Source organism: Ceratotherium simum, chromosome 40 (assembly GCF_057802395.1).
Source record: "Ceratotherium simum simum isolate JZ-2026a chromosome 40, ASM5780239v1, whole genome shotgun sequence".
Taxonomy (NCBI): Eukaryota; Metazoa; Chordata; class Mammalia; order Perissodactyla; family Rhinocerotidae; genus Ceratotherium; species Ceratotherium simum.
Window position 1 is genome coordinate 771,724 of NC_141939.1, and position 13,274 is coordinate 784,997.

Below are 13,274 nucleotides of genomic sequence, written 5' to 3' on the forward strand. Positions count from 1 at the left end.
TTCCCAAGCTCACACGTGACTCCAAACCAGGGTTAGAAAATGTGTCACAATGCCCTCGTCTGGGCTGGGATGGAGATGAGGGAGTAAAGAGGTCAAATCACACACATCCCCAGAGAGCCCGCGGTTACTGATGGGAGTGTGCTCAGCCCTCTGATGGGTTTGGACAGAAAAATAGTTGCAAACCACTGATTAAAGATTATTGATGTACTTGAATTTTGAGCTCTTAGGCAGGAGTAAAGTAGCTTATGATTCGGTTCCCATATTGTCGGGCACGCAGGAGGCACTCAGTAAACATTGGTTGAAAGAATGCTCTGAGCCTGGAACCACCCAGCTAAAGGGAAGCTGTGAGATGGACATTTTAAAAATTGAGCCCCAGGGTAGAAACAAGAACCCTCATGCAGGGTTCAGAGATGCAGAACCAGGCTAGGAGCTGCGTCCGCCGCTCATGAAAGCTCAAAGGGGGATCAGGCAGCACAAAGTGACAGGGGTGGAACCAGGAGCCCCTACTCATTGTGTTTATAAAGGCTGTCTGGAGAGGAAGCCTGGCTTGGGAGAGCATGTGTTCTGCAACCTCTCCCAGAGTGGGAATGGGTTTGTCAGATGAATCAGCCAAAAGTAGTCTGCAGAAGTACAAGGCGCCTGTATAGTCAGCTAACCCCTGCTGAGCAGAACCCATGAGTCTGGGCGTAGAGCCCGCGGTTCTTGTCCCTGTCGGACCCAATGCTCCATTGTAAAAGCAAATATTTCAATTTCCTCTTTTCTATCCTGAACTGAAATTCATAGATAATATAATTATTATCTCTATAATTTTGAAAATTTTAAATACCCAAGAATCATTACATGATGGGAGCCCCAAGTCGCTGAGCTCCTTGGCCACAGCCAGGTGGCTCCTCCCAGCTCTGCTGGGGAGAGAATCGACCTGACACCACCTAACAACTCACCTTCTGGCTGCAGGAGAGGAGGCAGAAGGCGGAATCCAGACTGGTCCGTTCTTGCTCCACAGCTACCTCATGGGGCATCTGTAGGGTCAAATCCCGGGGGAGATGGAGTAACTCCATCAGTGGTAAGGCCTTCCAGGAGTCCTCAGTTATGCACAGACGCACACACACACGCCACCCTCTGCCCACAGCTGCCAGCTTCCTGCCCAATGATGCTGCAGAAGAGGGAGCCCAGGAGGGTCAGCTGGAGAAGGAAGCTTCCGGCAAACGGACTTCACTTCCTCAGAACTCCCAGGCCAGCATGGTTGGGAAGGTCAGATTTCTTCAAATGTTTCACCTGGGCGCTCAGGGGTGCTTTTTCTTCATCTGTCTGGTCTCTAATTTAGCAATGATGTCTAACAGCGCACATAACTGTGCCTTGGACCCCCGGCCTTGCCAACAGGAATTCTCCATCCCTGCTCATCTAAAAGCCCAGAGATGAAATGAGGCTGCCCAGTGAGAGCTCAGTTCGCCTAGCGTGTGGCAGCGTGGTGCAGGGGGCAGAGGGTGTGCCCTGGAGATCAACAGCACAGCGTTCAAATCCCGGCTCTGCAGTCTGCGCGCAGTGCGACAACAAGTTACTTAGGTTCTCTGCACTTCCATTTAGCCAATGGTAAAATGAGGATAAGAAAACCTACTTTGCTGGGTTATATTGAGCATTAAGCAAAATCAGTTAAAAAAAAAAAAGTTTTCCTACACTGTCTCCAGTGCAGGAAACATAGGAGACACTCAGAAAACGGTTTTTCCCCTCTCAAACACCTGGAACACAGCTGAGAGTGGCGAGGAAATCAGAGGACAGGGAGCCCCGGAGAACTAGTTTCAAGTTCAGATCCCTGACTTCAGACTCTACATCTGACAAGACGGAAATAATGAGCTTCATTGGGAGAACGGACGTGCGTGCTCAGGGAAGCTCTGCCCTGGTCAGTCCCACGGCTCCGCCAACCCAGGGGCGTCACTGCTGCCTCAACTTCCCTGCTCTTAACCCGGGAGCAGCTCCAGATCCTCCAGAGGAAAACCAGCTCCTGGAGCGTCTACTTCCTCTGGAGTCACAGTCTGTTTACTGCGAGTAGAGGGACTGCAGCCTTCCGCCTTACAACTGGTATCATTTGTACTAAGGAATAATGAGAGAACGTGGTCTCACTTTAAAGGAGGAGTTAAGGTTGGTCATGGGGAAAACTTCCCCAGCATCCTATCTATGTCACGGTAACTCCTCGCGTGCGTTTTTTACGGTGCGGACAGTTATCTGCAAGGCTGTGACCCACTGGTGTCTGGAGGTGGGAGATTGGGTCTGGTGACCTCCAGAGCTCTTGGCAGGGCTGGGGACCGGTGTGTCCTTCCGGGGCGGAGGGTCAGGGATGCCGGGGAGGTTCGCGGGGACCCACCAGCTCCGGGGCGGCCCGAAACAGCGAGCTGAGCGGGTAGTGCAGGAAGTTGAGGCAGGTGGCAGTGTAGAGGTCAGCGTAGCGCGTCAGCTGGCTGGAGAAGAGCGTCTGGCGGAAACCACAGCGGAACAGGCTGCCCATCCTGCTGTAGCACATGTCCAGCTCCCGGGTGACTCTCTGGCAGAGAGGAAGCACACCGAATCGAGATCCTATCCCCCCTGGACCTGCATCACCCACAGGCGATCCTGCCCTGCTAGGGCCAGGCCCAGCTCTGCCCTCCCTCTGTCTGTCACCTGGGCACGTTGAGGCCTTTGCCCACCGTAGGGAAGGAATTTAAAGGAATTTAAACACAGGGGCCGCACACGTGTTATTCGGCCAGCACGGGGCTTTGGGAGGTGGGGCAGCTCTCCACCTTGCCATGGAATCCCCACAATCACCTGCTTGGTCCTGGAGAGTAACTACCCGGCACTGAACCCTCAGCATCACGTACCTTCTGGTGCCCCCACAGAGGGCTTTGCAGAGGCTGGCACACCCAGGCCCACTCTGCCCCACACCCCCTCCAGCAGGCCCCCACCTCATCCCAGGCCCTGCTTTTAGAGGCTAGAGAACTGCTCTGGACATTTACTCCCAGCATGCTATTTTCCCTCTCTGAGCCTCAGTTTCCTCATCTGTAAAATAAAGGTGACAATCCCTGCCCAGCCCACCTCTCCAGGCTGTGGAAGGATCAAACAGCACGCAGGGCTTTATACTCTGCAAAATCCTTCATTATTGGTCCCAGCTGGCCCTGGGATTGCCAGGTGGCCTGAATCCCTTTGACACGGTCTGCAGGACGTGCCACAAGGGGACGTTTTCCTTTCTTTTTTTCCCAGGACACATCAGCTCACCAGCCCTAAATCTCATCTTCTCAGGCCCTTTGACTGGCTGACCCCAGAAGCTGATCACAGCCGACTAGTCAGTCACATGAAGACCCAACCCAGCAGGCAGGCACTTCTCAAGAAGGGTTAATGGTGGAGATTGAGGGACAGGGGCCAAGCTCCGCAAGTCACCCCACAGGCTGAACTCAGCCCTTCCTCAACAGCGAGCACACTGCTGTCATTTGGAACATGGACCAGCAGAGGGCGCTGGCTGACAGGGACAGGAGTTGCTCCGCCAGGAATTAGATAACCGGGCTCCAGGGACCGGGAACAGAGCAGATCTGTGCAGGCAGCCCAAATCCCGGTATGCAGCCCGGAGGCATACACCCGCCCCCTGGCCCCCGATGAGCCCTTCCCTCCTCACTCGGCACCCCACTCTTACCCGAATCTCCCTCTTGGTGGAGTTGATGACTTGCAGCCCACAACCGCTCCCATCCATGTGCCTGGTACAAAAATCGCCACATCACGCAGGAGAGGAACCTGGCCTCCAAGCTCCAGGCACAACCCCTCTAGACACCATGGGGGTTAGGGGGCACTCCACGGGCACCCAGTGAGGGCACGGGGCTGGGTGTGTGCGTGTGTGCGAGAGGGTAGGCGCCCCAAGTCCATGCTCTGTGGTCAGGAGGAAGGGCCTAGAGGGCACAGTGTGAGTGGTCCCAAGGGGGTCTGAGGGGTCCCAAAGTCCAGTTGACTAGGGAAGCCCAGCCTGAAACAGATCTTGATTTCCTGGCCACCCTGGCCAGGTCCTGCCTGCCGGGCCTGGGCGTAGGCCGCCACCATCCATCCCTCTCTCCTCCCCGGTAGGGGCCACAGGCCGGGGTTCTCACTGGTATAAGTCGGCCAGGTGCATGTCCAGCCTTTTCAGCTCTGCCATCCGCTCTGCAAAATGGACAAGGGACAGCAGGGGTGAGTGACAGCCTTGCCCACCTTTGTCTGCCCCAGGCCACCTTCAGACACGTGGTGAGGATAGAGCGGTCACCAAGGGTCTGCGCCCCCCAGCTATGTGCATAACATCCTTGGCCCCTTCCTTACACCAAGTGAGACTCTGCCCAGAGCAAAACAGGGACAGCAGAGCCTGTGGGACAGGTGAGGAAACTGGCCAGGGAGTCAGGTGACCCGCCCAAGGTCACACGGCAATGACTCACACCCAGCTCTCAGCACAAACTCGAATTGTTTGGGCTCATAGCAACTCCTGACCCTGACGATACTTCAAGTCATTCCGAGGCGGGGGAACGTACCTTCTGCTCAGTAAAGGTTCTCGGGGCGGGTGGGGAGGGTGGGGTCAAGTGAGGAAGGAAGCCTCAGACTACAGAAACACCACAGGACTCTGGAGTCAGGAGATGGGGATTTGAGTCTCAGCTTTGTCCCTTCCGGCTGTGTGACTTTGGGCAAGCTGCTTAACCTCTCTGGGTCTCTGTTTCCTCATGTGTAAAAGAGCCCCACTCTCATAAATCACAGAGTGGACAGTATTACCATGGTCGCTGCTAACCCCCCACAGGAAAGAGGGGAAGATGACAATGGGGCCGTCCTCTGCGCTGCTGGCCGGTGCCCCCCTGCTCATCCCTGACCCCCTGCCCCCCCGCCCCGCAGCTCACCCTTCTCTCGGGCCCAGATGTCCAGCTCCCAGGACAGCTCAGGAACCACCAGGCAAGTCCGCCAGCCCTGTTGCTTCTTGGACTTGAGGATGTCCCCAAAGACGTGGTCCCCGATGTACAGGATGTCCTTCCCCCGCACCCCGAGCAGCTCGCACACCACATCCGACGAGCCTGCCCCACCACGGAAGGACAGGCTCGCTCACAGCCCTTCCTGTCCTGGCAGGCAGGTTGGGGACGTGGGCTCCTGGTCGTGGGAGGGTGCCTGCGGAGGGTCGGGGTGGTGTCTACCTCCAGAGTAGACAGCACAGTGCTGGTGCGGCCCCGTGTAGGTGCCCACGCGGAGCTTGCCCGAGTCCTGGAGGGGACAAAGGGATGCCCTGGTCAGGGAGGGCAGTAGCCTGGGAGTGGCAGGGGGAACCATGGGGCGTGGGAGGCAGAAGGCAGCACCGGCCCCAAAGGAGTCCCTGGCTCCCTGCCTCCAGGGACAGATAGACCCACACAGCAGCAGCTGCCACAGGCAGGTCAAGCCTGAGAGGCAGGCTCCCTCCCCACAACATGGTCCAGCCCCTGCCATTACCGTGTTGACCTGTCTCAGCACCGTTCCCTCCGCAAAGAAGCGGGGCTTGTGCGTGTCCACCACAATCAGGTCGAAGTAGGACCTCCAGGTCCTGGCTGAGGCCTCGGCCTGTGGGGCAGGCATGGGGGAGTATGTGCAGACACACTCACCGAGTCTGGAAAATCTGACCCTGACGCAGCTCACAGGTCCTCAGCCAGGTCACCCACCCCCTGCCCCTGGCGCCAGCCCAAGCTCAGCCAAGCTCTGGACTGGGGAGAGCTTGCCAACCAGTCTTGAGCCACTCCAGGTGCCCTGGGTCTGCATCCCAGCCAGATGAGCCATCGCTGGGCTCCAGAACCAGGGGGTCTGGCTGCCTAGCATCCTGGACCACGCTGGCACAAGGAACTGCTCACAGGTATTTGTGGAGGCCGGTGTAGGATATCGTGAGGGCTCTGTGTCAGCCTCCGGAGCTCCTCAGGGCAAGTCAGAGACCCAGGGACACGTGACACAAGCACAGTGACTGAGTTAGAGCTCTGCTCACTCACTCACCTGCCCTGTGACACCTGGTCACACGTGGAGCCCCGCCCCAAACACTTCATGGCCAAGGCCATAAGTGGCCTTCCCAATCCCCCCAGGTTCCTCCCATGGCCTGGCTGAGGTCACTGGCCTCCCTCTCACTAAGGAGGTTCCAGTGAGGCCCACCCATGTGAAACGACCCCTCCTACACACTTGCTTCTTCCTCGAGGGGAGGGCTGACATGGGAGAGACCCTGGCCCTCCCTGCCCTTGGCACAGCTCACCCCAGCCAGGCACAGGGCACTCACCTCACCAACGCCAAACAGGTAGGTCATGATGGCCTGGCAGGGACAGGGCAAGGGTCAGAGCAGCTGGCTGGGCTGAGCCAGAGGCCACTGCCTGCCTCTGCCCTCACCCCGCAGGACACGCTGGGGACCACAGGAGCAAAATGGTGAGAAAATTGCTCATTTCCCTGAGACGTGAAAAGGCCAAGAAATGGAACCCAAAATGCCAACCAGAAGGTGGGGGTAATAGTGTCTTGGCTCCTCCCCACTCCCTCGTTGTTTCCTAGAAGGCCTCAGTCTCCCCAGGGCCTGGAAGAAGGCAGTTCTCTGGGCTCGGAGACCGAGGGCCCCATCCCTCCATACACACACTCACGTCGGTGTAGTTGTAGCTGCTGTTGGTGGCCAGAAACACTTTCCCAACCTCCTTCATCTTGCCCAGCAGGATGGGGATTCGCGCCTGGGGTGGGATAGGAGCAATTTCCAGGGGTGGGCCCCCAGAGCTGCCCTGAGATCCCCTCCTCAGGCCTCAGCCTCCCCCCAGGCGGCTCTAGGCCGTGCAGGAGTGTCCATGGACCAGGCCAGGCTACAAAGCTCTGACAAAGTCTTGAGGGAGGCCAGGGAAGGGGAGTAGGCCACTGCCCTGGGGAGGAGCAGGACAAGGGGACAGGCCTGGTCATGACCCTGGTCTGTAGACACTCACGTCCTTCTCCACGTACTTCTCCAAGTCCTCCAGGGTCTTCTCCTTGAGACAGCCCTGCAGGAGGGAGCAGAGCTGTGTGTGTGTGCGCATGTGTGTGCACACCTGCCATATGCCTGCATCCAAGAGAGGGGGAGCCCGGACCACAGTCCTCAGCAGGAAGAGGAGCGAAAACTCGGGGGGCTGGAGGCCTGGTAGTTGGCCCAAGAGAGCCGAGGGCAGACAGGCCAGGGGTCCTGGGCCACTCACCGAATGGTGGACGTTATCCATGGCTTCAGTCACATCCTGGAAGAGGCTTCGGAAGGACATGAAGAGGTTCCCATGCTGATACCCGGTGTCACAGCTGGAGCAGGCCAAGGGGGGACAGGGGAGGCTGATAAGGGGGCCTAAGGTGACCACCAACCCTGGAGCCCTTACCAGAGTGACTCTTCCAGCCACACTACGCTTATGTCCCAGCCATCCTGGGAGGAGTGTCACCCTGTGCTGAGGGTCATCCCTTGGGGGGCACTGGTTCCAAGGTTGGGGGGTCCCCTGCAGTGAAGGCATTGCCACTGAGCTCCTGGAGCCCTTCAAACCCCCCGGGAGGGGCCTCTGGCCCTTGGCAGGGCCCCCACTTCAGGGCTTAGCCTAGGCAGTAGCAGTGTCCTGTGGTCACCCAGGGCTGGGCAAGGCACAGGACTCACTTGGTGTAACGGGAGCAGCCGGAGAAGAAGTCCACCAGGCAGGCATAGAGGTAGGTTTCTGGGGTGGAGAGGCCAGTCAGTCACTGGCCCAGGGATCCAGACAGTGACCCCACTGGCCAGAGTGGGCCCCTGAGGACCACTTCCCCACACCCCCATCCAGCCCTCACCAGGCAGGTTGAAGAGTGTGTTGAGGATGTGGAACCGCTGCAGATTGTCCCTCTGAATGAACTTGCTGGGGTAGAAACTCCAGATCTCCGCCCTGGGGAGGGGGTGGGCTGGGTGCTGCCAATGCCCCCTCCCCAGTGCCTCCCAGAGGCCGGTCCAGGCCCTGCCATTCCTTCCTGCCTCCACCATCCCTTGCCTCCCTCCTTTATCCAGCTGGCATTGCTGAGCCTCTGCTGTGTGCCTGAGTCACTCCTCCCTCCCTTCATTCCTCCAGCGTCCTTGCCAGACACCATTGTCCCTTACTCTGAGAGGAAGGTGAAGCCGTGTGTGCCCAGCAGCACGTTCCCATGGGCGTCCACCTTCAGCAGGTTCCCATAGAGCGCATCAAACACCAGCCCCCTGGGGAGAGAGCGCAGAGGACGGAGGTGCCAGTACTGGTGACCCAGCCGCAGCCTCCCACCCCAGCGAGCCCCCGCACCTAGTGGGGAAGGCAGGGTCGTAGGTGTAGCGCAGGATCTCGTGCGGGTACCCGATGCACACCAGGCGCTCCAGCAGCAGCTCGAAGGCCAGCGCCTCATAGGCCGGGGACTTGTAGGCTGCGGGGACCAAGCAGACCCAGGCCCGTTGGTGCCCACTCCCTGCGCCCCCACCTCCCGCTCAGACCCAAACCCCATGCGCTCCCTCCCTCCCTACCAGCCAGAGTGTAGTCCATGTCGAAGCCAAAGCAGCGAACCTTCCCCAGTGCCAGGCTGCGGTTGACAAAAATCCTGGGAAGAGGAGGAGGATGTGGGACCAGCCCACCAACCCCCTAAACTCCAAGACCCAGGGCCTCCTTGGGTCTGAGTGTGTCTGAGCCCATGCAAGTGAGCGCGTGTGTGAGTGTGTGCCAGGAGCTGCAGAGGAGCAGGAGCTCACTGTCTCAGAGTGCCAGAGTGTGCTGGGGCGTCCTTGTGAGTGAGGATGTGTGATTGCCACTGGCAGGTTGTTGCTCTCCTGAGTGGAGTCACCGTGTCCAAGCTCAGGGATGACGCATTTGTCACAAATGGGCAGCACATGTCACCGTACGGGAGGGAAGTGAAGGGCACTCCCTCCCTGCCAGTGTATATTGTCAGTGTCTCCATCTGACAGGTCCCTGCCCACCTATAGAACGATGTCCCCTCGCAAGCACAGGTGCTTGTCTGTGTTGTGAGTGTCACTATATCTGTGTATTTAAAAGAGTCACTCTCGGGGCTGCTGTGTTATGTGGGGTATGTCAAGAAAGGGGGTGTATACAGGCTGAGATCCCCCACCCAAGTGCCCATCTCACCACTGGTGCCAGTCCTGCTCCGGGTCTTGAGAAGAAACCAGGCCCCGTGGCTTCCCTCTGGGCTCCATACTGTCCATTGCCACCAAGAGTGAGGAGGAGGCAATGGTCACTTCCCCAGCCACCTGCACACTATCAGTGGGGCCCAGCAGCTCCCCTCTCCCTCAAACACTTCAGAAACCACTGACCCAGATGGCCCCACCCTGGGCCTCCATCTCCTCCTCATTTGGGGGAGGAGTCAGCCAGATCAGTCTCTGGTACCCCCGCCCTTCTTCCAGAAAGAAAGCAGTTACGATCAAAGAAGAACAATTCATCTATATTAGCCTCTTCCATTTCTAGGGCTTATGCATCCAAGGACCTCCACCACCTAGAAGTGTAGCACAGAACCCAGAATGAAGAAAACAGGGTAGGAGACTCATGTACTTTAAAAATGAAAGCGTCTTGAATAAATACATAAAGAACTCAGGACTCTTGGTTTACACACAGTTCTAACACACTTGGTTATCAATTTTCCCAGCACAGGGCCATTTAAAGAAGTAATTGCTTAGAAGCATGCCAAGAGCTATAAGAAGTGGCAAATGACTAGAATCTCAGAATCAGAAAAAGAGTACAAAAGTGAGTATCCAAAAGTAGAGCAATCGGGACTATTAGTGTAGAGCTGTCAATAGCCCCTGAGGGCCCACAGTGCTGGTTTTACAACAAAGCACTATGACTTCCGTTCAAAGATTCGACCTGGATCATTCAGAAAGGTTTACGTGATGTGGAGTGTCCTCTTTTAAAAAGGAAGACAAGTTTATGATGCATTTTAGAAAACTTCCTCTCCAAAATGGCTAAACTAAATGAAGTTAAGCACTCTTGAAGGGATAAAAATTATGTGAGAAAAAAGTATTTCAATGGAGTAGTTCTTTCCTTGACAATGCCAGAGGAGCAACTATTAGGATGATGAGGCAAGAGTGTGGAGGCTGCTGCATTCCTTCATTGAATGGATGGATGGATGGATGGATGGATGGATGGATGGAGGGATGGATGGAGGGATGGGTGGGTGCGTGGGTGGATGGAGGGATGGATGGATGGATGGATAGACAGAGGGTTGGATGGATGGATAGATGGATGGATGGATGGATGGAGGGATGGATGGATGGATGGATAGACAGAGGGTTGGATGGATGGATAGATGGATGGATGGATGGATGGATGGATGGATGGATGGATGGATGGATGGATCAACCAATGGATTAATGGATGGATCAATGGATCTGTGGATTGATGGATGACGGATGGATGAACAGACAGATGGTTGGATGGATGGATGGTTGGATGGTTGGATGGTTGGATGGAAGAGTGGGTGGGTGGGTGGATGAATGGATGGATGGACAGACGGACAATTAGTGGGACAGACAGATGAACTATAAATGGCAGCCTTTATTGAGAGTGTCAGATAAGAATCAAGCTTCAGAAATCAGGAGGATTTCCAAAGTTCCTCTCACCCATGATTCTGTGCTTTCTGCTCATCTCAGGGAAACCTTTTAAAAAGTACTCTTTCCCATATTGCATGGTTCCTCTCTAGGTCAGGGAGAGAGAAGGAGGAGAAACACCTGGCTCTGGGAAATCACGGGGAAGTTCCTGAGCTCTCCCACTGGGGGTTCACATTGCAAGTGTGCAAACATGTAGCTTGCTTTTCCTATAGCTGAACCTGGGGGGTCTAGCCTCAGCTTCCCTTCCACCTGAGGACAAGGAAGTCACCCAGCAACATTCAGGAATGATCACTTCAGTGATTTCTCAGGTCTTCTCCAGGTACACGCCCAGCCATCTCCTGGGGTGGACTGAAGAACGCAGGGTCTTTGCTCAGCCATGCTGGTAGTTAGTAGCTGTAGTTGCCCATCACTTCTTGGTGGGGCCTGGTGTGACCTGCACTGGCATGGCTGGGGGGCCAGCACTTTTATGTTTTTGTCTGCTAAGGTGGCCACATCCTCATTGCATCTTCAGCTGGCCAGTCTCTGCTGCCATCCCAGGATACAGCTACTTGTCCAGACCCCAGAGCCCTTGGCTAACTGCAGGTCCAGCTAGGGAGGACCTCAGGCTGTCAAAGGGCCCTCTGGGCCTGGACCTCTCTGCCACTGGAACACTTGTGAGGCCCCTTCAGGAAGAGAAGACTTGTCATAGAAACAATAAACAAATCCTTGCCTTGCTTTTACTGTGTGCCAGGCCTCATAATAACCCCATGAGGTAGGCCTGTTATTCTGAATTTACAGATGACAAAACTGAGGCACCAAAGAGTTAAGCATCTCACCCACTGTTACAAATCTAATAAATGGCAGAGCGGGGACTGAACCCAGAGGCCAGGTGTCAACATCTGTACTCTCCACCACTGGGTGAAACCGCCTCTACCCAAGGTCCCTCAGAAAGTCCCTGGACTTTTCAATGTCATAAAAGACAAAGAAAGGCTGAGGAAATGTCCCAGATTAAAGGAGGCTGAAGAGACATGACAAGCGAATGGAACATCTGCGTGTGCATATTGAATCAGGAAGGAAGATGTAATGCTGAGGACGTTATTAGGTCAACAAATAAGACAGGATGATGCAGGGTAGATTAAAGTGCTGCCTCGGTGTAAACTATGAAGCTGATACTGTGCTATGGGTAATGTAAGAAAACTCGATTCTTGGAAAATACTGAAGTGTTTAGTGCAAAGGCCATGATGTGTGTAGCTTACCTTCAAATGGTTCAGGAAAAAAATGATGCACGTACACATACGTACATACGTGTGTGGGTGTGTACATTCTGAGTGGGACCCGTGACAAAGCAAATGGAGTAAGATGTTAACAATAAGTCAATCCTGGTCAGGGGTATAAGGATGTTCTTTGTACTGTTTTATTTCTGCAACTTTTCATAAATTTGAAATTATTTCCAACTTAAATCTTTTTTAAATAGAGGGTCTGTGTCCCAGGGCCCCCAGGTGACCCTCCTAGAGCACTGTCTTCTCCTCCCACCCATTCGCTGAGGGGTGGAGGGGAAACAGGACCAGCGGGCCAGCGTTCCTCTTGATTCTTACACCTCGACTGTGTCTGTTTAAAATGTGTCCAGGCCCAGCACGTGCTGGCTTTGTCCCCGTGGCTGCGTGACACTCAGAGAGGTGGGCAGATCAGCGGTGTCTGGAGGGCCAGGGCCAGGCGTGGGGTGCGCCTGTCACCCCTCACCCTTCACCCTCCACCTTCAGTTGGAGGCATTCCTCCATTCTTTCGGACCATGTGGGATCACCACAGCTGGTCCACAGCTGCCTTAGCAACACGGGACCTGTGGCCTGGTACTTGAGGGAACTTCCATTCCCCTGAGCCTGGAGAAACCCTCTTGAGGCCACCAGAAACTTGTCCTAGACTGGGGCTCCCTAGCATGGGGGTGGCTGGTTCAGAGGGATTGTGGCGGGGACAGGAGCTTTTTAACAGAGGGGAGTTTTGGTTGAGGTCTTTAAGGAAATGTAGGATTTTTAATAATTTAGAAGAAAAAGGAATTTCACGCAGCCAGCAATGAGCCCAGAGCTGAGGGGCATAAAGGCAACTGGCCCCCAGGGGACAGCAAAGGCTGGGAGCTGTCCCGAGGCAGTGGCCATCAGAGCCCGCAGCCGTCTTGTCCCCTCTGATGTGGCTGCACTGCCAATGGCCATGGGTGGATGGAGAGGGACTGAGACCAGAGGGTGAACTCCACTTGCTAGAAAGACCTGGGGCTGAGTCAGGGCCAATGGGCACCAAGGCCCAGACACAATTCTGCCTCACCCAGGGCAAAGGCTGGTCCCCTCCATGGGTGGGGGACCATGGAGGGACAGATTTGGGGTGACAGGTTGGGAAACTTCCGAGAACCTGTCTCTCCTTCCATCAAAATAAGGGAAGTTGCTGGGAGTTCGTGGGGTGTGGTGAGTGTGTACGTGCATGTGGGTGGGTGTGTGCATGTGTGCGTGTGTGCGCGAGTTTGAGTGTGTATGTGAGTGTGCCGGCATGCTGGGACCGGGGCCTGGCAGCGGGCGTGCTAGTCAGTGATGCCCAAGCTCAGGGTGGATCACTTGGGGGCCTGCAGCTCCTGGGAGGGTGGGACGGGGCAGGGCAGAAACGCTGCCCACACAGCCCGTCCTGCCAGAGCACAGGTTGGGGGCAGGGGAGGTCAGGGGCCAAGGCTCCCCCACGTGACATCAATGCAAGGCTCGCTGGGGATCCT

The 13,274-nt window shown here is 55.9% G+C and overlaps 1 protein-coding gene across 1 annotated transcript; it reads right to left on the reverse strand.

The window, feature by feature from the left end:
* Positions 1-2,190: 2,190 nt before the first annotated feature.
* NT5DC4 (5'-nucleotidase domain containing 4) lies at positions 2,191-9,151 on the reverse strand. Its single transcript, XM_087426080.1, has 16 exons — positions 9,075-9,151; positions 8,462-8,535; positions 8,247-8,364; positions 8,072-8,167; positions 7,771-7,862; positions 7,604-7,661; positions 7,170-7,263; positions 6,924-6,977; positions 6,597-6,680; positions 6,248-6,280; positions 5,446-5,553; positions 5,157-5,223; positions 4,869-5,039; positions 4,101-4,152; positions 3,656-3,716; positions 2,191-2,536 (listed from the first exon to the last, which is right to left on the reverse strand). The coding sequence occupies exons 1-16, from the start codon at positions 9,149-9,151 to the stop codon at positions 2,327-2,329; spliced, it is 1,449 nt and encodes a 482-aa protein (XP_087282206.1). The 3' UTR covers positions 2,191-2,326.
* Positions 9,152-13,274: the final 4,123 nt, after the last annotated feature.